The sequence below is a fragment of the Carassius auratus genome, unplaced genomic scaffold (genome assembly GCF_003368295.1).
Source record: "Carassius auratus strain Wakin unplaced genomic scaffold, ASM336829v1 scaf_tig00000254, whole genome shotgun sequence".
In the NCBI taxonomy this organism is placed as follows: Eukaryota; Metazoa; Chordata; class Actinopteri; order Cypriniformes; family Cyprinidae; genus Carassius; species Carassius auratus.
Window position 1 is genome coordinate 1,101,509 of NW_020523286.1, and position 25,395 is coordinate 1,126,903.

Genomic DNA, 25,395 nt, shown 5'->3' on the forward strand with positions numbered 1-25,395 from the left:
CAGTCACACACACACACACAACAAGAACGAGCGCGGCACACGCACACGGTCATTCACATATCACGCGCGTTCAAGTTCGTTATTTCAAATGTGGGTGCGCGGTATGCGCGCTCATAATGCAAGCGAGCTGGTCGTGATGCGCACATGGTGCGACGAGCTCGTTTTTTCCAGGCGCATCCACAACACATCGAGTTAAAAACATCTTAACTTTTCAGAATGCCGTAAGCGCACCGCGGGTCATGTAACTTCCTCACCTTTTTCAGTACTAACGTTGAAAGCTCAGCCAAGATGAAGGAACAGCTGATAATAGCTGTATGTGGATTTTTAAATTAATTTAGTAGCAGTGCTACTGCAAGCAGTTTTTAGTGCTGCAAATCCATTTATCCATTGCTGAAATTTTTTATACAAAGAGTGAAGATGGCGGAGACCGCAAAACGTTCCAAAGTGTGGTTCTACTTCACTACAGTTGATGCAGATAATGCTGGTTGTCATAAGTGCAACAACAATTTTGCATGTAAAGGCGGAAACACAAGCAATCTGTCAAAGCATCTTTCAAAAGTGCATTATGTGCAGACAGAGAAATGCAAAGTTTTCGACTGCCTGACAACACAAAGAAACACAACACAAAGTACCGATAAGAATACCATTAAAGTACCGGACCGTTAAGCAGTATCGGTAAGAGTAGTAATACCGTTAAAACCTTAACGATACCCATCCCTATATATATATATATATATATATATATATATATATATATATATATATATATATATATAATATATATATATATATTATCTCATTCTGCAAAAGTACATTGCTTTTTGTTTCATGCAACTTGCAACATTTCTAGTGCTTTTGATGCCATGGCAAGTTTTATATATATATATATATATATATATATATATATATATATATATATATATATATATATATATGTATGTATGTATGTGTGTATATATATATATATATATATATGTATGTGTCTATATATATATATATGTATGTGTCTATATATGTCAGATTTCTTTAAATGAGTTCTGCAGTGTTTGTCTTGATCATCTGTAACTCCACTTTCGGTTAAGCTCTTAGAAGTAACAAAAGTCTTTTTTGTTCCTGAAGGCTGCAGTAGAAGAACCGAATACATAGATGTTAGGCTGTTTATAATGCAGTCTTTATAGAGTTATGCTTTGAAGGAAGGCCATTTCTTGCATTATAGCACTTAATGGAACTGGCTTCGGTAAAGCTTAAAGATCCATCAGCCTGTCTGCGCAATTTAAAACTCAATAAAAACAGTTCCCGTGTGGAGAGGATCCTACACTGTATTACACAGCCGTATCAATAAAGTAGCCATTTATTGAGGAGCACTGAGTAATTGTTAGAAATAGTCAGTAGTGGCCATTAATATTTAGAGTAGGCTGGATTTTATTTGGTATAATTTTTTCGAGTAGAAACGGTTTCAGAATAAATGTGTGCCATCAGATAAAGATGCTGCTATTAGCGGACCGATGGTGTGAATCTTAATTTTTAGTACAGATTATACATGCTTCTGCTGCGTGATCATGTGAAACTATTGGAATTGAACTGCTGCGAGTCATAATTTAACACAATACAGAGTCAGTGTGATGCTTTCATCAGCAATAACAGAAATCTTTGATAACTCAACACCAGATAATAGTGCTGTGTTTTTTTTGTTGTTGTTGGAGTTCTGCTTCAAATGTCTATTTATTTATTTATCGAGCTTTTCACTTTGGCTCTCTGGAAAAATAGATTGATTTCAAACAAAGCTGTTTTCAGAGTAGCTCTCTTGGATGAGCTTCGAACGAGACATTTGTCTGATAAATCTCAGTTACTCGTATTGCAGATAATGTTTTGTTTGATATGTTCCGAGGCTAATCTCGCTCGGCGAAAACAATCACATCAGACGTGCATTTCACAACTTCCTTCTGGAAAACCGTTGATAATCCTCGCCAGTCAAACGTCTGCGTTTCGTAATGCACCGATTGAAAATACAGATCAGGGATCACTAAAAATCTTGTTTCCGTCTGCTTGTTGACTTTACCTATCCAAAGCAATCTTTGACTATATTTGCAAATCAAGCACACCTGGCAGTTGGGGTTTCTTGGGGGAAATGGCATTTGCGTTTGTCTGACCCTTTATTGGCTTTTACCTCAAATCACAGAGATGAATGCATGGGCTATTGGCGTAATAGGAGAGTGATTTAGGATGAATAAAACATGGCAGCATGAAAGAGTAATGTTGAAAAAGGAGTGTGTTTTGTAATAGAGCCCTGCTGCGTGCCCATTGTGAGGTGATGTGTTAATAGTGGGAGAGCAACTGTGTGGTTGGAGGGGTGAGAAGGTCTAATTTATCCGCTGCTCTGAAGGAGAAATGTATTTTTATTTAAAACCTCCTGGCTCACACCCCTTGACTTCATTGCAGTAATGGAAATGGTAAAATAGGTGCTGTTGGCTGAGACCCCTGAAGCTTTTTTTTTTTTTTTTTCACCAGCTTTCACAAATGGCTGATTTTTCTCCCTCCCTGCCTCTCTCCCTCCCTTTTCCATTAAGACAGCTGGTATCTTTCAAAAGGTCCTGCTCTGGTGATTGATGTGTAATGGCTTCAAGCCTCACCTGCCCCACAGCGCGTTATTCATCTGTGGGTACTGTTGAGGGGAGTACTCGCCATTGCTTAATTGGTCCTGGTCACCATTCAGACGCCACATGAACCGCTGCATTGTTGCTGTTCGCTGCTGTGAAGCTCACTGCAGCCGCTGCTTATCACTGGATGCTTGTGCTCCTGTGGGTATAAATAAGATGCTCTTTACGTGGAGAATGTGTGGATTGCTGACCTTTCTGTGGCTGTAAGTGATTCAGCACGTGATGAACAGCATAAGGCAGTAAGGGTTGTCTTGACACCTTTATCATCTTACAGTATGGTTCCAGCTACCGTAATATTTTTTGGTCACCAAATAGTATCAAGATGCCACCACATTAAAACTTATTTTCTTGACAACTTCTCAATTTAGTCCTTGTGCTGTAAAATGTGTGTGTATATGTAAATAACTAAAATAAAACAGGAAAAATATAAAAACGAATAACTTATATATAATAAGTTTTTAGTTTTTATATTTTTCCTGTTTTAATTTAGTGGATTATTTATTAATAAAATATTTTATTCTTATTATTTTAAGATTTGTTTTTAATCCGTTACATTAGTACTGCTATTTAAAATTATTTTGGCTAAGTCTTGGCTATACTATATTTTCTAATTTTTCAACAGACTGACCTTTTCAGACATTTGTACCATGTTTTTCGCCACATTACATTCTCATATTTATCTTATGTTTTTACCTTTTAAAACACAAAGTTGCTGTTTAAAACTATTTTGAAATCTTGGGTGTATATATTTTCTCATCCAACTATTTAATAATGAGATTGTGACTGACCAGTTTGTCAAGATTCTTTGTCTTTTTTTTTTTTTCTTGCACCTTTTCTTTTTTTTTACTTTTTGTATGGTAAAACCTTCTCAGACATTGATTGTATGCTTTTTAATTATATTAGGTCACTATCATATTTTTAAGTTTAAAATTGTGGAATGCACCTCAACCCCTGCATTCTGTTTGATTATCTTGCTCTCATGAACCACCAGACCACCTGAACACCAGAATCATGAAACCCGTCCAATGAACTCAGAATTGGCTAAATAATGCAGGGTTTTTTCCCGATCGATTAGTCATTTTAGCAGCCCACCAGCTTGTCGAGTTTGAAAATGCATAGCTTTGCTGTGACTTGAAGAAAACACACATATAATGAAGAAAAACACTGCGTTTATAGAAACATATCTGGTTAGTGTATATATCCTATGTGTTTTTGTGTGCTCAGACTGGTGGTCAGCGCGGTAACTCATCATAAGGTGATTAATCGGGCCGTGACGTGGCGGCGCAGCACTGTAATCAGTCTGTAGTGTTGGAGGTTGATGAGGAGAGCAGCTGCCCTGTCAGTTGTCGTCTACTCAAGATGACAGGCTGCCATTGACAGGACTGCTTGTCAACTGCACCAGTGTGCCTGTCATAAGCCATTTCTCTTCATTTTTATACCTGCTCTATAAACACACCTCTCACACTGACAAACAGCCCAATTCTGTCCTGCTGCTGTCCTCCCGCAGGTTCCTCGCATTTCAAAAATACACCCGTTGTAGTTTTTTAGGCAGTTGTCAGGTTTAGCTGCACCAGCGGCTGTAATCTTTACTTTCCCATTCTTTTGAAGCGGTGCAAAAGTGCACTTCATTGTCGTTACACATTTGTTTCATGCTCTTGTATTGGAGGTCTCGTTTTGTTTTTCCACTTTGCACTTTTCGGCCAACGAAAGATTGATCTTTATTTTTATGAATGTTGACTTAAAAGAGGCAAGTAGCAGCAAGCGTTGTAAAAACAGGATTTGATCCAAAGCTGTTTTCTGTCTGAGTCTCCTGCCAGGTTTTCTTCTCCGTGCCTGTCTGTTCTGATTTCCACGGGTGATCGCTGTGCTAGCTGAGGTAGGGCCGCCTCTGGCCAGGCTGTAGTGAGTCTGACCAGCATGCACAACCAACAAACACTGTGGCCTGGAGGGAGCGCCGGGTCTTATTCCAGTCTAACATATTGCTTGTAAGGAATTCTCCATAGCCTGAACTGGCTAGTTGTGCGAAGGTCTATATAAGCCTAATACCCTGTAAAACGTGCGGCTGAGCCTATTTGAAAATGCAGTGGGGAATCCTGTTTAGGTCACTGTACGGGGAAACATAGTGCTGCTTTTCATCGACAGGCAAAAATGAGCTGGGGAATAGAGCAGGCAGCTTGAAGTTTGTGCTCTTTTGATATAGCTGTGCTCAGAGCTCTCCTGAGGACGTGCGCTGCTGCCGTGGAGAAGACCGCCGATTGATGTTCCTTTTGGTGCACGACGTCACAGTGCTGCTCGCCGGCTGTGATTGATTAAAGCTATTGCATGAGTATCAACAGGCCCTTGGCTTTACAAATATTTCTCACTGTGTGTTACGGAATTTTTGGGCTGGGCAATAAGGCCAAAAAACAGATCTCTGTATTTTTTTGGTGGTTTGCGATATACAATACATATCTTGTTGTTTTATACATTTTTCCATTTGGAGTAAAACAATATATGTTTTTTTTTATATCCCGTCCAATGTTGTCCACTGAAACGTTGTTTAAAGGCAATGAAAACAATATAGTGAAAGTAACCATGTAGGCTATATTATTTGAAAAAATAGGCTAAAATCATATTACATTCTAATATTGTTACAAAAACAATGCTATTTCAAAGCAAAAGTTTCACTTAACTAAAAATGAATAGAAATGATAACAGAAGCATGGATTAATTGCATTATATTTTGATTACCCCATTACAATAGTCACTTTACACAGTTACTGCTATCATAAAACACACTTGGGCTACTTCTGGGTTTTAAATTGTACTCATGGCACATTTATTGTCCAACTACAAATATTTTAGTAAAACGTGTATCTTAGTCAGAATTATTGTGCTCCTATTCTATTGTGCTGCATGTGTTTGGCACGCATGCACAAAACGGCACCCGGTTCAGTGAAGTCTGAAGTTTAGTGGAGAATCGCTTGCAGTAGGCTTGTGCACTCTGTAACATTTACAGATGGAGAATATACCTGTGAAATGTAAATTATGCACTGAGGAAAACCGCACATCTCAAACGAGTTCAACAGCACAAGTAGTGTCACTTTTAGAAGCACATGAGTCTGTCGGAGCGTTTGATGGGGTGAGCCGCTTTAAACTGTACATTTTAACAATATCTTACTAGTTTTAAGACAAATTGCGCTATTATTCAGATGTGCTTGCATCAAGATACTGTATATCGATATAGGCGGTATTGCCCCATATCGGATTGCTTATAAAGAGAATATCGATATATCGTACAAATTTGATATAATTCCCAGCCCTACGGAATTTGTAAAAAGCCTGTTTAAAAGCCACATCTATTTTAATGGTGTAACCATTAAGTGTCACAATTTTCTTTCACTTTGAATGCGTGAGTGTACACATTTTAGTTTTAACTGAATTTGTATAATTTTATTTTATATTATAAGAAAAAGGTGTAAAATTATTAAACCGTAATGTAGAGAGGAAGTGAAGTGAGAGGAGGGGGCCTGAGAAAGGTCTACGAGCTGGAACTCGGGACATCAAAAACATATAAATGTGCTATATTTCGCGGCGCTGCCCACAATGCTATTGGTGCTGACTATTTTATAATGTCTTAATTTTTTTCTTCTTTAATTTTGTATTTTTGGGTGAGTGGCACCAAATGGCATTTTACATTTAACCTTGTCTTTTTATACAAATAAAATGTCTAATTATGTGATATTTCAAGAGACTTATTGACCTTGATAACGTCATGTGGGTCTGCATATAATTTCCTGTTTTTATGGGTTTTTACTGCATGTTGCTGTACATCACCACAAAACAAAAATAATATTTTAGGAATTTTTTGTCTTCACTGTAATATCAGAATAATCATAGAATAGTACCCTGATATTGTTTTTCTGCTCCCTCTAAAAAAAATACATTATTTTTAACTGTGTATTAATGTTACTGTACAACAAAAATGCCTTCATATATAACAAAAGAAGTGTCCCTTTATTTACCTCTCTAACAATGTGTTTATTTTCTCCATTCAGCTCTTCTGAAACACTGGGGTTGTTGGTGTGGCCAAATTTTCCCTGGATTTGATTGGTAAATTCAGAAGACTGAAGCCCAGGCTCACAGTCTACCTTTCACGGAGGCCCAGCCGTGAGAGGACAGAAGAAGGCACGTGGCGAATCATGACTGCCGACAAAGAGAAGGACAAGGAGAGGGAGCGCGACCGGGACCGGGACAGAGATCGTGAAAAGCGGGACAAAATGCGTGAAAGCGAGAGCTCACGACCACGGCGCAGTTGCACACTAGAGGGTGGAGCTAAGAACTATGCAGAGAGCGAACACAGTGAGGACGATGACAATGAGACGCCTGGGGCCGCCACCGCCGAGGAGGCCACTAAAAAGAACAAGAAAAAGCTACCCAAGAAGAAGTCACGCTATGAGCGAACGGAGAACGGCGAGATCACTTCCTTCATTACGGAGGATGATATTGTTTATAGATCTGGCGGTAAGTTTTGGTTGTAATATACTTAAACATTTTGTCTGTCTGACTCGTAGTTTCAGCTGAAACGCCGGTTTTAATAAAATAAACATGCCATTAGACTGCAAGTATGTATCTGGCAATATTTTGTTAGCATTGGCTACTGTGCTTGACAAAATAAATTCCCTGCTTCTTGATGAAAATGCAGAAGAAATCCATGTGGTGATATTTGAAACGGTTATGTTTTTCACACACGTAAGATTCTTGTTTTTCTTTATTTTTTCAGTGAGCGGCAGAAAAAGCGAAGCGGTCCACATTAGGTCTTTATTAGGCACTGAGATTGAGCCTAGACCAGAGCAATAACCTTTTCCTGCGCTGTAAACATGGCCTCTCTTTCACCTGCTGTTTAGAAATTGGTTGTACATGAGGCTGGGGGGAAATGTCAACACTCCGGTGGAGGGCAAGGCACGGCTGTGTAGCGCAGCTGCCGTAGTCCTAAATCATCCTCGCCATGTCTTTCATTTATTTAGTAGCAACAGAAAGGTCAAGCAGTATGCTTAGTTATTTAATGCGAAGTCGTCAAATTATAGCCTTTGCAAATTTTCAACCTCGTCTCTTCACCCCATCTCTTCTGCTTAGAGATTCATTTGCTCAGAGGGGGAAGGTGGGGAATGGTGTGACGGTTGCCCCCCTCCTCCTCTTCCTCTAGCCGTTGCCCCAGTGGAATCAGGTTGGAGGCATTATCTGCCGAAGGTCCTTGAAAACACAGTTGCTGAAGCTCTCTTTCGATAATGACCCAGCAGACCCCTTCCCTTGCTCTGTTTCGGAGAGCACTGCTGCTCTGCTTAGATAAGTCTGAATTGAATCACATGTCTGAGGCATGTTAGTTGATTTTGTCAGCGTTGCAGTGGAGAATAGAAAGGGTTGTCACCATGTTTTGAAGATGGCTGCTTTAAAGAGCCTTTGTTATTTCAAAAAAAGGGAATCTTAATTCCACCACAGTAGACTAAGTCATTTTAGTGATCTAATGATTACGAATTTGCAATATGCTGTTTATACAGCAAACCTTTTAACTTGACTTGCAATTTCCTATACATCATAAATCTGAAAACACTGTATCATGTAGAATGCATGCATACTTAAGCCATATTGCGATTTCAGCTTTATTTTTTATGTAATTGTGCTGATCTAGGCGAATATGCATGCATTCATTCAGTTTGCGGTCAGTCGCTGCAGCCTTATTGCAATCAGATTTGATTCGGGAGGCTTAAGTAGACACAAAGCCTGTGCTGGATTAAACCCTACTAAATGTTAAATCCTTTTATATTTGTCTAGTGACACACACTATGTAAAACCGGCCACCCTTGGAGTGGGTATTAAAAACGGCGAGAAGCCAACGGAAAAAGAGAGAGCGTAATCAAGGGAGAGAACTGAAACAAGACAATAATTGCTTTTATGGCTCGAGAGAGTCGGCTGTGCGCACGTATGACACTAGATAAGAGGAAGTAATATTGAAAGCCAACACGGAGATCACCCTCATACTTTTTTGCCCGCTAATGTTTTTATAGTAATCTTAGCATGCATTTATTAGGTTGTCTGAAAAAGCAAATAAGGCACGTCGTTGGAGAGATGGAGTGTGCTTGAGTGAGGAGGGAAGGAAGGATTGGAAATGAGGAGAGAGTGGAGTGTGATATGGATGGGGAGAGAGAGCTGGAGAGGCATTTGTATTGCAGACAGGGCCGCTCGGATGGAAGGAAGAGTAAAGCAGCTGAATCGATCAGGCCTTTGAGTGGCGTTCTCGTGTCCAGGCTCCCTGTAGCTTTGCGGATATTCGCTACACAGAGGCAGCTTATGGATCCAGCCAGGAGATTATACACACATGAGATCAATACTCAGGCCTCTGTGAGCTGGCCGTGGCTGTCTGCATTCCGTCTTTACAACCCGGAGTCACACCGATGTCCTTGTACTGTGACGGCAATTTGTCTCCCTGGCTGCCATTTGGCTTTTAAAATGGAGAGCTCATCAAGTAGGATTGGCTGGATGAGTACCACTCCCACCTGTGTGATGAGAATGCTGACAATAAAGAGAGGTGAATGTCCAAAGTGGGCTTAGCTAAGGGTGCTCATTACAGCGCTCTTCCAAAACCTAGCAGGCTGCCTAACTAGAGAGCATTTTAAGGCAGCATAAATGCTCTCTGGATGCAAACACAGTTCCAAAAGGAGACCGGCATGATTATTTGCTCCAAATTAGTGCCCTATATCAGTTATCAACTTATATTAACATTTTTTTGATATCCGATGATGTTGAGTTGTGCAGGATGATTTCCATTTACAGTTAGACTGCCTTTGCTGGCATCTAACACTCACAGGTTAATCTTTAGAAGTTAGACGTACTTTAACCATTATTATTATTAAGTTAATGCATTTTTATTTCATGGCGCCTTTCAGAACACCCAAGGTCACCTTACAAGCAATATACAGGTCACTGCATAAGACCAAACAAACAACAAACAAACAGCATATACATATAGAGTGGATTTAAGTCTCAATAAAAAATGTTATAAAAAAGCCTGTATAAAAATATGTCTTAAGACGCTTTGTAAAAGTCAACAAGCAATCGCTATTGCGAACATCGAGGGGAAGAGGTTTCCAAGTTATTAATGTTAGCAGGCTGCTGACTGTGTAGGGTGTAAACAGCAAGGCAGCTTACTAGATTTTGGAGCGGAGCTTGTGGTTGAGGTTATGACTGAAGTGGAGGTCTGGATGTTGAATTTATGAAAGTTCTTCGATGAGTACATCCCTGAAGAGGGCCTCTATTTCTCTACCCCTCTCTCCTGGCTTTCTGTGGGTGTCTGGACAGCTGTCGCCCAATTACGGAACCACCCAAAGCTTGCAGTCTTTTCCGTAAGGCTGAGATCTCCACCCGGGAGCTCGAACACGTTGTCCCCACATCCACACAGAGCCGTGTGAATTTCTTGCCAGCTCTCTAATGTCATTTGAAGACAGAAAAAGACTTCTTTTTCTGCTCGCAATTTTGCCAGATTATCAGCTCTGTGTCCGTTTCATGTTTGTCAGTGGATACAGTAGAGAGAGGTTATAGAAACACTAACAGGCGAGCAAAGCTTCAGATCTTTCCCTGGAACACAGTCAAGAATGAGCACAATAGACTTGGCGGGGTGAAAATGGACAGGCACCACCTTCGCAAAAAGAGCGCTCGGGCCATCGCCGAAATAAACCTCTCCTCTTCCTCCTCCATTTGTTGTCAGAGGGGAGAAACCAGGCTCTCTCTTGGCTTAGAGTCATGTATTATTCAGCGAGGTGAGACTAACAGCATTTGACCACCTGAGTGAGTCATCAAGCAGCAGTCTTCATCTCCCTGTTGCTCTTCTGAAGAGACAGCAACAGTATCACCCCATGTTGAGAGACAACTTTTCCATGCATGTCTTCCACTCTGCTTCCAGCTGTCTCAAGATTTAGACAGACAGAAACCGAGATGGGGGATGAAAAGCAGGCGGAGGCAGAGCAGGCGACAAGGAGACCCTCAGATCCATGTCTCGAAGGGGAGAACAGAAGCTTTGCTTTATAAATCAAATCATTAAATGCGGTCAATTAAAAGAGATACATTTTACACTCATAGCATTTATTTTTCCCTGAGGGTCACTCATCTTAAGGGTTCTTGTGCCAAAAACATCTTTTTGTTTGACCCTTTATTGGATCATTATCACTATTTGTTATCTTATCAATTTCTGCATTTTTTTTTCTTCGTTTTATCATATTGAACAGTGTCTTATATTGATTTGTACAACATCATTTCTTATATTTTTATGTTTGCTGTATCTGTAGCATTCAAAACCTCTTATTTTTTATATATTTAGACAAAACTCTTTTGCGAATAGCTAGTTTAGCGTAATGACACTGTGTGAAACAAAACGCATTTAGCTTGAGAGATTCAAACAGTCATGTTGTTGGGCGCTTTTGTTTGTTTCTTCGTTTTAAACCCCCATATGCCACTTTTATTCTTCCAAAAACAAAAGGCTTAAGTGTCACCGAAATTCTTCCTTTACAAGGTTTCAAACAGTGTGCAGAGAAATCCCCAGTACCAAGCCCATAGCTGGAAATAAAAGAGCCGGATCTATTCTGAAATTTCCTTCGTGTAGCTTTGTATGACAGGGAGACTGTAGGAGCTTTTGTGAAATCGAACCACCTGCCAATTACAAATTAGAAAGCTGCTACAGACCAAGTGTACCACACTCGTCAAACGACTTGTGTTCCCAGCCCAGAGGGAGTCAGCTCTTTTCTGCTTGCTACTATAAGGGTTTGATCTAATTCGGACCGGAGGTATTAAGCTCTTGCTATGAGATGAGCCCGGAAATTTGCAAGCTTGTCATATGAGAGAAGAACAGAAGAAGTGTATGTGTGAGTGTGTATTTGAAGCTGCAGGTCTCAACAAGGAGCAGTGTGAATTGGATGAGCAGGGTTAAGACTGGCCTGTTTCTCCTGACACAGGGCATTGGTGCCAGCTGAAGCACCTGCGCTGAAATACTTCCAAGTACGGTGTGACACGAGCGGCACAGGTCGACGCTTCGTCGCTTGTTGGTCATGTAGGAAGAGAGGGGTGTGAATGTGACTTGTGGAGTGTGAAGTCGGCACCTGGTCCGAACCCCCTGTCGTTTCATTATTGCATTCCTCCTGCTACTTTAATTTCAAGATAAGCATGTTGAAGGATGACCGCAGCAGCCGTCTGCGTTTAACAATAAGACAGGTTTTCTCGACGGCACCTTTTTGTGTCTCAGCATTCCTCCTCGGAGGCGGGAGTGGATTAAAACAGCGACTGGATTGACACGGAAAGCTGGGCAGGTCTCTTTCATCGGTAAAGGTGTGTTTTAAATTTGCCATGCTTCACCGGTTTAGAAGAATGGTTGAGTGAACAATAAGCTTCGGCGGCGGAGGAGGAGGAGGGTTGGATGAGTGCTACCCCACTTCCCTTTCCACATGAATATTCATGTGGCTAAGTGACAAGTGACAATACATTAAGAAATAATAGTTGCTAACAGATCAACTTCTAACATCCGTTTTGTCGTTTTACTTTAAGCACGGGTGCGTGCGCGTGTGAGCGCGTTTTGGCGTGTGATGGACTATTTCTTCAGCTCAATAAATCTCAATCTAAGGATGAGGCCAGGCTGCTCCAGCAGAGTGGTCGATAATGGATCTGTGCTGTTTGCAAAGCCCCCACCCTTCTGTTCTCCTCGGGCCACTAAAGAGAGAGCGAGAGAGCAAGAGAGCCAGGTAAAGAGACTGAGAGGGAGAGAGAGCTGGGACCTGTGGCCTGTGGGAGACATTTGGGAGTCCACAAAGCCCCTAGAACAGTACACATCCCCTCAAATCCCATACACCCCTCCCCCAGACGCCTCTCTCTCTCTCTCTCTCTCTCTTTTTCTCTGCCTGTTCTCTCTCTCTGATGGAGAGGGGCTTCTCTAAAAGCACAAAATGGCTGGAACGCAGCTGAACAGATTGGAGTCTTAAAGGTCCGCTCTCAAAGAGTACAGCGCAAATTACAGCCTCACAACTCTCCGCGGCCAGCGAGGAATGTCATTATTGTAAAATATTAAACACGGTTTATTTTCTGAGGACCTTTTGTTTGGAAACGAGTTTCACAGATGGGTGGGAAAAGTACCTTTTTGGATTGTTGTAAAAGCCATTTCTTGGCTAGTTTTTGCTGACTTTGTTCGGCTAGACTAGAATGTTAGCAATGTTTTTCCTGTCGCATATTACTGTTGCATTTTCATTTAGCATAGCTCATTGCTTTACAAAACAGCAAACCGTGCAATTAATGACATCTCCGATTTTAACTTAAATGGCAAAAGTGGTGTTAAAATGCAGTCACATTAGCAAAAAAGGTTATTTGTCTATTGTCAGCAGTCTAGCAATGTGTGAAGCACAGATTTCAAACCAAGCAGCTTTTTTGTGGGTCAACGCAGCAAATCTGTGACGAACTTGAACCCGATGCAAAATCTGCATGGCGAAATCTTTCATCCTCACATGAAATACTCTGAAATGACTAGGTTTCACCAAACAACGGTAAATGTGACCAGAATTCCATCAAGTCTTAGTAAAGTAATGCTGGTGTAACTAAATGAAAATGATTCAGTTTCATTCTCAATTCTTATCAAGTAAATTTTCATTATTTATATATCGAGAAATACATAAATGCTGCAAAATATAGATTTTCCTTTAGCGTAATTCCCCAGAAATAGGCTGAAGTCACATTTACGGCTTCATTTACCTCAGGAAGCATTTCAAACCAGCCCTTTATACCTCAGTATTTTCCTTACGGCTCACAGCACAGATATCTATTGCCTTGTCAGTATGTAGGGAATCCATTTCCTCTAAATGAATCTACCAGCCGGGTTAAGAGACTATAAGCCGCAATTCTCAAAGGTAAATCCCTCTCAACAGCGCCTGGGACATTCTGAAACATGTCATCTCATTTCATTGAGATTTGTCTCTTTTGTTCTCCAGCCTCCCCTCCCCCTCCGGTGAAGGCGGTCAGTCACGGCGCTGATGGATATATTCACTTACATTATCTTGTAAATGAGAGGATGAGCGCAGGTAGAAACAGACGGGCAGAGCTCAGCCCACCCCACTAACACACTATAAAGCCTTAGAAAACCCTGTGCGGACCAGCTCTGATAACAAGCCTTTCCTGTCACACATGCAACCCACTCAAAATGGCCCCCTCTGCATTCTTAACCCCCCCCCCCCCCCACTTACCCTCCCAACGAACGGTTTACAATGTGTTCAGCCTATTAAATATCTTTATTCCGCCTGCTGCATTGAACAGATAAACGCAATGAGATCAATAACGGCACCAGGCAAAACAAATAAATAAAAGATGTGCACTAAGAGGACTGGAACGGAATCGCTCTCCTTTTGTTAGTAGTAGCTTTTAGCCTCCTCAGCCCACGCTACGTGAATCCATCCCTGGAATACTGAAGCATTCAGATAAACATTTATCTCCATGCAGTTTTAGCACTACAGAGACACAAAGGCTTCTAACATCTCCAAATCTGTGCTTAAAGCGATGACATACACTCGGGCTGCTATCCTCGGCGTGGTGTGAGAGTGTGTTTGTGCCACGCTTCAGGAGCTGTGTGTTATGCAGATATGGCTGCTGGGTAACTGCGAGCCTCGACCCCATCATCAACACACACGAGCGTTGCTTACGGATTTAGCGAGCTGGAGACAAGATGGTGGAGTCGCCCTTGCTGTTTAATGCGCAGCTCGTTTTTTTTAACACGCGGTATGGCCTTTGTTTACGTGCCAGGAAGTGTGAATGAATCATGGGTTCAGGAATCTGTTGTGACTCTTGAAATCTGCTTTCTGATAAGCCACTTTCAACTTCCCGTTTGGCATTAGCTAGCTCATTATTCTAAGAGTTTGGTTTTATATTAATGTTTGATTTGATTTGTTTTTATTTTTACAACCTGAAAGCTTTTGTTTGATGTGTACTTTATTTGCAGGTTGAAGTCTGCTTGCCTATTGGTTGACATTAGATTATGTCATCATAAAAAGGAATGTGATGACTTTCCTTTTCTTAACTAGACACTTGTTTAACATGATCTTGGCATCCTAGGTGACATCATCCTTGTAACATTTTGATTTTAGGTTTTAAACACTTTTTTTTATTTAGAATAATGTGAATGGATGTATTCAGCAATAGGGAAGTTTAAGCTGAAGATGGTTAGTTTTGATTTCATGTTGAGTTGAAACCACAGCAACCCCAATCACTTCATCTCAAGCTGAACGGCACAGGTCTAGGTAACACAAATACCGAGTTGCTTGCCGGTGTAAAATGGATTTGTAGTGTGAAATAGCAGTGTAATGTAATGAGTGTTTTGAATGGAGCGGTGGCTGGCACCTCAGAGTCTGACAGAGGGTGATCCAAGCAGCCGAGCACAGCCCTCTTTGTGTTCTCAACACATTTGAACTATCAAAGAAAGCTTGTCTTCAAACTAGAGGCTCATTCTTCTGTGTAAATAAGATTCTTATCTAGCAAACAGCTCCAAACACTCCCTTTCTTTCAAAAAGACATCAGTTGTTGTTTTTGCCCCACATAACTTGCAATAATTTTGATGTTGGTACAGCACGGCACTGAAGTATTTTCCATTTCAAGAGCGCCTCAGATTGTCTCTCTGCGGAGAAGCGGGTGGAACAAGAGGGTGATCTTTTCATCCCCCGCACTCTACAAATGTTTGGCAGATTGACCGCAGAGGAAGGAAGTATGTGTGCGTGTATGTGCGTCTACTTAGCTAAAGCTGCTTTCTCTTGTTGGGGCTCTGCAGTGTGAATGTTTTTGTTAAGAAGATGAAGGTTCGTGACCTGGCCATACCACCAGTCACTTTAAATTTAAACACAGAGGCCCTCTGCTAAGCTTTGCTTAGGAGGACAAGTTACGTAATTTGATCATAATTTGGTATACGTTTCATATCATATCAGCTTCACATTGTCTCCCATGTTGGTTTATTGTATTTTCTTCCCTACACAAACCCCTGCCATCACATAATTGTGTTGGAACAATACCGACCTAGTTTCTCGGCCTCCCCATGATTTCTGTTCTGGAAAGGGCGGACTGTCCCGCGTCCAAAAGCCCTTTAATCCTATTACTCACATTCCAGTTGTGTTTTACAAAGGATTGTGTGCGGGTTTGAGAAATGAAGATAATTGAGATCATCTTATCTGACAGACTAGATGATGCCAGTAACACTTTTGTTTGTCATCTTCTTCACAGATTGTGTGTACATAGAGAGCCGACGGCCGAACACGCCCTACTTCATCTGTAGCATTCAGGACTTCAAGCTGGTGAGTTGACTTGGCTTTTTCCTTCCCCTCATCCACCAGATCAAGCCTCCCTCTCCGCCAGACCTTATGTAACACTGTTGCCATTGTGTTTCGTTTGTTACCTTTTTCTATATGTCCAAAGCTGGATCAAATGCAAGGGTTTGATGTGGGTAATTGCCTTGATTCATTTCAGTGAAATGGCCGGTTGCAATCGATGTCTAAAAAGAAATAATGCCACGGTGTTGGAAATTGGTTTCATACCTTCAGATTTTCCTGTACGCTTGTTCAACCAGGCTTATGGGTGTTTTCTGGAAATGAAATGTGCTGACAGTTTTTCTGCTTTTAATGCCCGTGTTTCTACTCTATAGGAAAATGAGCCTGCAACACACTGAGATTTACAAGTTTAATTAGCTTGTGTGAAGCGAGCACCAGATATTCTCTACAAAGCCTCGGCTAGCTCACACATGTTTACGTTGTAGCGCCAGCTTGGTTTTGCGTGCCGTTAATTGATCAATTAAAAAAAGCGAGAGAAAGGGAAAGGAAAAACTCCTGTTGCGGATCGTAGTTCTTGCCACTTGATCTGCTCCTCGCCGACGCGTTTTATATAGATTATTAATCAGCTACTTAAAAAGCTTGAATCTTCAAAGGACACGTTGATCAGAGAGCAAAACCACCTCAGATTCAATCTACTTTATTAGGCCAATATATTTCCCTGATTTATTTCCTCCAGCAGCCGCAGACAGTTGAGTTTTTTTTTTTTTTTTTTCTTTCCATGGCTGCCACATTCGATGGTTGCTATGTAGAGATAACGTTATGTCACAAGCAAATAAGCACATTATGGCTTTTCTGATGGCTACTTCCCCACAGCAGGAGACAATTAGCCGAGAGGTCCTTCAGCCCCCCTCTGTAGAGTGCGTGGAGGAAGACCCATGAGGCTTTGTTAATGGTACTGAACAGTAAGGTGCTGATGGGAGGGGGTTGGGCACAGGGCAGGCTAGCTTATGACAGCCACAGGAGCTGAAGTGGGGGGGTTCAGGGCTGGCTGGATGAGTGAGAAGGACGGGAGGGTAGGTAGGGAAGTGCGTGCCAGAGCCCGGGCATCCAAGCAGCCTGTAATCGGATTGCTCTGAAGAGTGCTGAGGGCAGCAGAATCCTGCTCTTGCCAAGAATAACATATAGTATGTCTCGTGATCATCTTCATCTTGATTAAGTGCAGATCTAGGGGTCTTTGTCTGATGGCTGTAAATGTCAGAGGAGAAGACAAGGCTTCAATGGCCTTCCTTTCTATCTCCTACCACCTTAATCCATCTAATTAGTCCGTTCTCATCCATGTTGTTGGCCATGAAGTGGATTGGATAGCGGCTTGGCGTGTAATTGCTAGGCATGGGTCAAGCTAACATTTTGAGATGTTGCATTAGAAATAGATATATAAATATGGATAGCATGTGTATATATATCTATCATCTAAGAAAAAATCTACATTTAATAAAATATATAAAAATGTATATCAATATTAAATATAACTTTAAATGTATAAAACAAAAACCTATGTAATGTAAAAACTGAATATCAAAAACTAAATATTTTTTTATCTATTTGTATTAATTTAGTATTTATATTTTATGTAATAGCAAATACTAAACTAAATATTAAACTACAATGTATAATTGTTTTATATAATATCAAATAAATAAACATATTTTGAAGTTCCCTTTTTTTTTTTTTTTTTTTTTTAGGACCAGTTGAGTCAACTAGTAGTTAAGGCAGTGCCAATAAACTAATTTTGCACATTCCTATCAAGGGCACTGCTTTTTTTCCCCAACATGTGGAATATGTGTGTTTCATAGCTGTGGCATTGTTCAGCTCATTTGAAACAGGTGTAATGGACGTGCTGCTACAGCTTGGATGCTCACCTCTGAACGCCGGCTGTCACCCCGTCCTCTTAATTGGGGAGCGAGCATCTGTCCACTGAAATGGTAGAAAAACCTTGAGGTCAATTGCCCTGACCCCACTCACCCCCCTCATTGACGTCCCTCCTCATGCATTCTCTTAGCTTTTAATGCTTGCTTGATTCATTCACTCGTATTGAGCAGGGCAGAACAGGATAGCTGGCCATAACGGTAAATGAGGATATCGGAAAGGTTCCAGCATTAGCGGATTTACAGAGTGGTTCTACATAATAAAGTGAATTCATTACATGCGTAACGATCATGGCTCTCTGGAGGACAGGTTTCAGCCATATTTTTGCTAGCGTGCTTTTGAGAGCTTCAGTTTCATGCAGAGTCACGTGAGCCTCTCTCTCAGCGACCCTCTTCTGCCATGAGGTGAGGAAATTGCCTCGCTTCTGGCAAAATAACCTCATTAATATGGTTCTCCTCTAGTCTTAAGGGTTGAACAACGTCACCCTGTGTACTTTATCTAATGACCTGGGAATCCAGTTAGCACCGCAGAGAAAACCTGCACGCTGCAATCAATCCCTCCGCCCACTTTGAGCGATGAAATCTGTGTGTTTGTGTGCACACACACACTTGCACTCACAGATCTTCACACTGTCACAGAGATCTTTCCGCCCTTCACTCAGTCCAAATTAGACCGTTAATTGACACGCTTTTCACTCAACCTTTTCCTTTTCCCCCTCAATCATATTCCTATTCTGAATGAGCCTCCTGCTTAAACGAGCTTGAAGATGTACAAAGACAGGTGCGGTGCCTCCACCCTTGTTTGTGATTAATGCACAGTTGACTGAGCTCCCCTCAGCTTGTGTAAACATTAGTGTTGTAAAGACAGAATAAAAGAAATTAACGGAGGAAAAAGGGGTGGGAATATAGTGAGTTGCTGCCATATGCATCTCTTCTGTCTCACAATCTCTTACACACACAAGCCTCGCCTTTCAGTTTAAAGAGCATTGCTCACTTGTTGACTTATATATGCGTGTGTGTGTGTGTGTGTGCATACACATATCAATGTTTATTACAACATTAAGATTTGTTTAAAAAAGTGGTGTTATTCGATTTGTTCATCAAAGAAAATCAGTTTCCACAAAAGTATTAAGCAGGACAACTATTTTAATATGCGTATTAGAATGATTTCTGAAGGCTCATGTGACACGTAAGAGTGGTGTAAAAACTAAAGTCAAGTAGCAGTAGTGGAGAAAATAAAATTTAGCCTTGCTGTCACAGAAATACATTTGAGTAACAAGACTTTGTTTCTTTATTTGCAAACCTTCATCAGATTGTAGTAAAGTCTTGTTTTATATTTCACGGTTTCTAATACCTTGAAATCCAAGTTTGTAATGTTTGAATTATTTCAGATCTGGTTGGTTTGGTTTATGCTCGACAATTTTCTTTATTGACGAGTCTTTTGAGATCCATATTGAGAAAATGAATGGGGAAAATACTTCCAGATCTAACATTGCTGAAAAATAGTGTGGACACGGTTATAGCTGGACCAGAATAAATGTGTTTTTTGATTTTGATTTTTTTTAAGCTAAATTTATGATGCCAGTGTTAGATTTTATTGCATTTTATTTTATTGCTTTTAAAATGTATTTAAATGCAATCTGAAGTAGTTTTGAAGATGTATGTCTTTTTCTGCAGTAGAGGCTGTGCTTGTATCTCCTACAATTCAGGACTTCAGCTCAGGTGTGATAATAGGCCGCTGTTAACCCAGCACCATTTTGTGTGTCTAAAAGCCAGCAGTGCATACTGATTTCAAGGACATGGACAGCCTGTGTATTTATTTTACGGCCTCAGCCCATTAGTGCCGTGCATAAGACATACGCTGTATTAATGTGACGACAGTGACACATTCAGTTAAGTATCTGTTGCTAATAGGAAAAGCAGCTATGCAGCGAGTCCTGTTGACACACTATTGGCTGGAAACTGAGCCTTGAGATGTTGTTGGCTTTGAGGAGAAGAGGTGAGATAGGAAGAGAAAGATCTCTAAGGGGTTGCTCAGACACAAAGACCATTCAGCACCGAATCGATCATAAACAGCAGAAGCCTTTATCCTCGAGTCAATCACAGTCTCCAGCTCTACCCTCTTTGTCTTTGCCTGACTCCCTCACTTGTTCCTCCTGTTAATTCAGGCCGGATGCATGTGCCCAATGACTGACACTGTTGTTGTTGGTGTGTGTTGCCGTCGCACCCTTCCCCCATCCCCGTGGCTAAACTAATTCACTGATATTGGCCAGCTCAGCTGCAGCACAGCACTGCCTCTAATGGAGTGATTGCTGCTTGCCTCGGGGGGCTCGGCCGCAGGCAGAAATGCCCCGCTCTTCTCACTGTATTGGTGCTTATGGACATTTAATTAGGGGTGATGTACAATACAATTATCAAAAAGAACTCCTGATTTCCAGTGATGCACAGCAGCAGGCAGAAAGGCTGTTCTTTGCTGGGTTTCCATCTGTTTTTTTTAATGCCTTTTTAGAATTTTTGCTTTTCATTCATTCTAAACCTGCATGATTTTCTTTTGTGGAACATAAGATATAAAAAAAGCTTTCTTGCTGTAAATATGTCTATACACAGTAAGAGTCAATGTTTTAGTGTTTGTTCATACAAAGACAGTCGGTGGAATCTGTCAAAACATTCTTTCAATGATCTTTTTGTATAATGCAGGTGGTGAAAAAGTCACATGGAAGGACATGAGGGTTTCAAGGATAACGGTTTCATTTGTGGGTGATATTTAACACAAAAATTTCTATACAACCTGCATAAATGCATATGCATTATATTAATCATTTCAGGTTGAGGTAGATTTTCTCCCGAAAAAATAGTTTTGCCTCAATGAGAGTGTGCATTAAGGTGATGAAAACATCTTTCACACCTTTTGACTCTTTGGAGGTACGTTTCTGATATCTCCGCATAATGCTTCAGTGTTTCATAATCGGTTTTATTAAATAATTGAAAGATTATTAAAAAAAAAAGTGAAGCCTTTTTTTTTTTTTTATAGAAACCCAAGTATTAACACTTAACCAGCTTTTTATTCAAACATCTTGAGTTTGTATTTCTATATAGCTTATGAGACCCTGAAAATTTGAGGAAGTCTTGACATGACAGATTTCTACAGCATTAGAACCCCCGTCTTTTACAGTTCCATACATCACCTGTCTTTGCAAGTTCATTTTTAGCTCATTTGATTTATGTTCAATTATAGTAGTACTATCAGCTCTGTTTAACACATTGTACCATTTTAAAATCCATTTTACAGATTTTCCCCATCAAATCAGAAAATGTGGAAACTCCAGTTTGGACTGTCAGCCTGCTACAGCACCATTATTCCACAAACTGTTTGCTCGTTGAGCCGAGCTATACATAGACCCCTAATGATTCACTTGAAACAATAGCTCAGTGGATGGCAAGGGCGCCGCAGTCTGAACTGGCCCTGCATTGACCCACACTCCTGCACTCTAGCTGTGAAATGGCAATTAACACAGACTATTGATTATTGGCAATGCGGATATTTTTGATCAGGGTGTGCGGTTGGAGTGTTTAAGCCCACTGCCAACCATCACTAATGCACTGGATCCTGCGTTCATGGGATGCAAATAAACTCCCAGTGTAATTCACTCCTGATGGTTTTTGTGCTTATCTCTGCGCCCTCAAAAGCTAATGATTCAATGCCTTAATTAAAAGGCTTTCATGAAGATGCAAATATATGTGCATACACGCATGAATGATCATAAAAGTGGGTTTATGAAGAGATGCGTGTGTGCAATGCCCTGGTGCATATTTCTCCAATCCGTAAGGATGCCTATGCACTCGAAAAATTTGCTTTACTGATTAGTATGGTGAAATATAGGAATATGCATATAGGAAATAGATTGAACAAGCCTTATTAGAGGGATATTAATGGCATGGTTCACACAAAATGATAGTCATTATTTACTTACCCTTCAAATGTTTCAAATCTGATTTTTTTTTTGTAGTGAAGTCAGTGGTGTCCAGAAATGGGGTTCATTGTATGGACAAAAAAAAAAAAAATCCTAAACACTGTTTTGGAATAACATGAAGGTGAGTAAATGATGATAGATGATTTTTTTTTTTTGGGTGATTTTATCTCTTTAAAAGTGCAATGATGGCCTGTGTCTCCATTAAATGTCCTCTGCAGCTCTGATTAAATCCTTATCCGGCCCGGAGGTGGGAGGTGCGTAGGTTGCCTCATCAGTCCGAGAGCCACTTCCGTGCACACACACTCCCCCATCAGGACCCCCCCCCCCCCACACACACACACACACAAGCTCCAGCATTTTGAAATGCAATTATGGATCAGTGAGCAGCGCCATCAGTCGCAGTGCTTGTTAATATTTATTGAGCGGAGCGGCAGCCGCTGCCATCTTTACATCAGGGAGCCTGCAGTCATTAAGAGACGCTGTGTGGACAGGGTTGTCTTTGCGTTTTTCTATCTCTCCCAGCGTTACACTCGATGTGTTCAACCCTCCCCCTGCCCGTCACTCCTCTGCCTGCTCAGCCGCTGAAAATGAGCCGGTGCATTTGCATGTATAAATATGTAAAGGTGCAATTCTCACAAGTGGCCCCCAGGTTTTTGTTGTGCCGTTATTGTGTGCGTTTCTGAAAAAGCGCCTCTGGCAGCGGGCTCTGCCGGCAGCTAGAGAGCCGGCGCTGCACCTCTGCTCAGCAGCGTGTGATTGAAATATCCCTGTTTGCACTTTGTCTGCAGGGTAGCATGTTTAGAGAAGGGCAGGAATACAGAGCGGCTACAGGTTTAGCTGTGAGTGTCGGCACCGAGGGAACAGTGTAGGAGGGGGAGCTTTTTTTTTTTGTCAAGCAAGCAGGATGACATCACACACAATGTTAAAATCAGCAGCACTATTAGCAACATGCTAAAAATGGGTGGGTGGGTGGGGGGGGGGTCTGTAATGGTAGTCAAATAGTCTTTATTTTCCCACCATTTTTTTTTTTTTAAAACAAATTATGTTTTTTCTGAATTGGCTTTTCATTGTTCTGATGTAGTAACCCCCACCCTTGGGATTATTCATCGACACGGTTTATTTCGGCAGTCCTGACTGTGAAGTCTTTTAAGCATCGGGCCTGTGTAAGTAAATCTGCTGTAAAATGCGGCAACTTAATGGCCATTTTGATTAATGTTCTTGAATGAAGTGGTGCTCTTTTTTTTTTTCTCCCTCCCTCCTGTACACTTGAAACTCCACTAAAGAAAGCATTAATGCTGCTGGTGGTAATGACATCAGGTACTTAGCACGGTGCAAAATACACATAGCCCATGCTGCACTGCTTCCAAATGGGCATCTCTCCAAAACAATTGAAGCTCTGTTTGTATCTGTTTGTTTTTGGTATCTTTAAAACAAAACACATTTACCATTTAATTTCCAAAATGAAGCTATTTAGGCAAACCAATGAAATTCAAATCGATATGTAATTGATAGGGTTGTCACAATAATAATTTCACTAGTCAATAGCAATACAAGTGAAATAACACTGTTCTTGATACCAACTTCAATACCACAGAAAAATAAAAATTAATGTTATTCAGTGGAGCCTTTTTATTTATTTTTTTCTTGTTAATATTAATGTTAGATTCATATTAGTACTTCAAAGATAGATCTATTATGATGCATTAAATGCATAGAACTGGTAATTGGGCATCTTATATATTTTTTGTTATTTTTCTATTTATACATGCGCTTTTTTCGTATAAAAACACTGGTGTTTTTTTTTTGTGTGTATGTGAGCTTTTTTACCCAAAATACCAGTGCTTTCTTTACCAATAGTAGCCAAATAAGTGTGAGAGAATAGTCAACTTGTGTTATACCATCCAATCTGAAAAAGATCAAAAATCTTTTTTTATTCCTAGATCACACCTCCCTCTTTCTTGCTCTCCCCCTTATACATTTAACAGCTCCGTGCTTTCAGTAAACACTACTATGGAAACCAGCTGTGTGGCCGGGGGAAAGAAAGAGGGATCAAGGGAGGAGGAAGAGCGAGAACAAGGGGTAAAATCAAAATGGAGGTGTGTGGGGTCAACAGTGGGGTATGGGGTGGTGATTACATTGCCAGATGGAGCCGAGAGAACTGCGAAGCTGGAGATAACATTTTCATAAGACACCTGAAAGCACAATCAATAGCAGATCCTTGACGGGCGAGGCTAAATTATTAAACAGAGCCTTTCTCGCCACATTTCATTATCGCGGCTTTCCCTTCCCGGACTACCGTGGCTGCTTTGCTGGTGGCGGGGTGGGTATTTGTCAAGTATTTTTATGCATTAGAAATCATTTGGGTCTCGAAGGAACGGCTATGTTAATTTTGCTCTCCTCATCTCGGATTGCTGGAATCTGCCGCAGAGACACAATGCCGTTTTTTGGCACATCACAGGCAAATTCCCTCTTCTGATGTCTTCACTAGCATCTGAAGCTGGGAACGCTGAGCCCTGGCATTCAACCCAACTGTTTCATCTTAAAAAAGGAAAGGCAGGCTTCTCTATCTCGTCCGCTTTGATGTCAAAGAGAAGAAAAATGACAAAGATACCAACACGAAGGGAATGTTTACACTTTCCCAATCACACTGTGATAAAACGACTATTGTGCCGATGTAATCCTCAGCATTTTAATTACAATTGAAAATGAAAAATGAAAATTGGGCTTGATGTTTTCACATTTGTTTGTTCCCCCCAAAACCGTTATAGATGAAATTTTAATTGTATTTCCCCTCAAAATAAACAACACTATCATTTTTATTCCCCAGTTAGATTTCCTGTTCTCTTTAACTAAAACATTGTAATTGATATTTGCCTCCAAGTAATTTGCTTCATGTTGTGTATTAGCCAAGTGCGTTACGGAGTCTTTTCATGGCCAATATTTATTGCAACAATCCTGTTCTCCAAACACATGTGCTTGGCCTGGCTGCCGTGTAATTGGATCCTCCCTTCCCGACACGACTACGGGTCTTCTCTCTCTCTCTCCGACCTGCAGCACCTTACGCCGCTTCCTTCTCATCTGTCTCTCTTCCTTTCCTTTTCTTCCCCGCCTTTCTAGAGTGTCTCTGCACTGCTTCTCAGTTCACCGAGTGTAATTTCCAGCTTGTCCAAAGTGTGACATGCCAATATAAAAAAGCTGTGGAAGTGCAGATTTACAGTGGTATCGAGTTCACATGCTTCCATCGGGTGGCTCTCTCCATTAAAGAACACATGTTGCAAATTAGCTCTCGCTGAGGAAGAAACTCTAGAGGGAGAGTGGGAGGGCGCTCTGGCCTGGGGAGGATGGGAAATATAAGGCGCTAGAAAATTCCACTGCCCTCCATCTTCACGCCCCTCATGTTATTCCTCCCCATTTTCTTTCTGTATGCATTCTTCCTCTTGCGTCGTCACAATCGCTTCAGAACTGGCAGTTTTGGGCTGTGTTTGCGTGAACGCTTGAAAGGTGATTTTAGCATCTTTTCATGTTGCCGTTTTAC

At 41.0% G+C, this 25,395-nt stretch overlaps 1 protein-coding gene across 4 annotated transcripts in view; it reads left to right on the forward strand.

Annotated features, from left to right (window-relative positions):
- LOC113068892 (arginine-glutamic acid dipeptide repeats protein-like) overlaps positions 1 to 25,395 on the forward strand; it is a 145,758-nt gene that overhangs the window by 64,351 nt on the left and 56,012 nt on the right. For all 4 annotated transcript variants that reach the window (XM_026241805.1, XM_026241806.1, XM_026241807.1 and 1 more), the window contains 2 exons: positions 6,695 to 7,160; positions 15,921 to 15,991. In XM_026241805.1, the coding sequence (XP_026097590.1) occupies positions 6,839 to 7,160; positions 15,921 to 15,991 (393 nt within the window). In that variant the 5' untranslated portion in view covers positions 6,695 to 6,838. The remainder of the gene's footprint in view (positions 1 to 6,694; positions 7,161 to 15,920; positions 15,992 to 25,395) is intronic.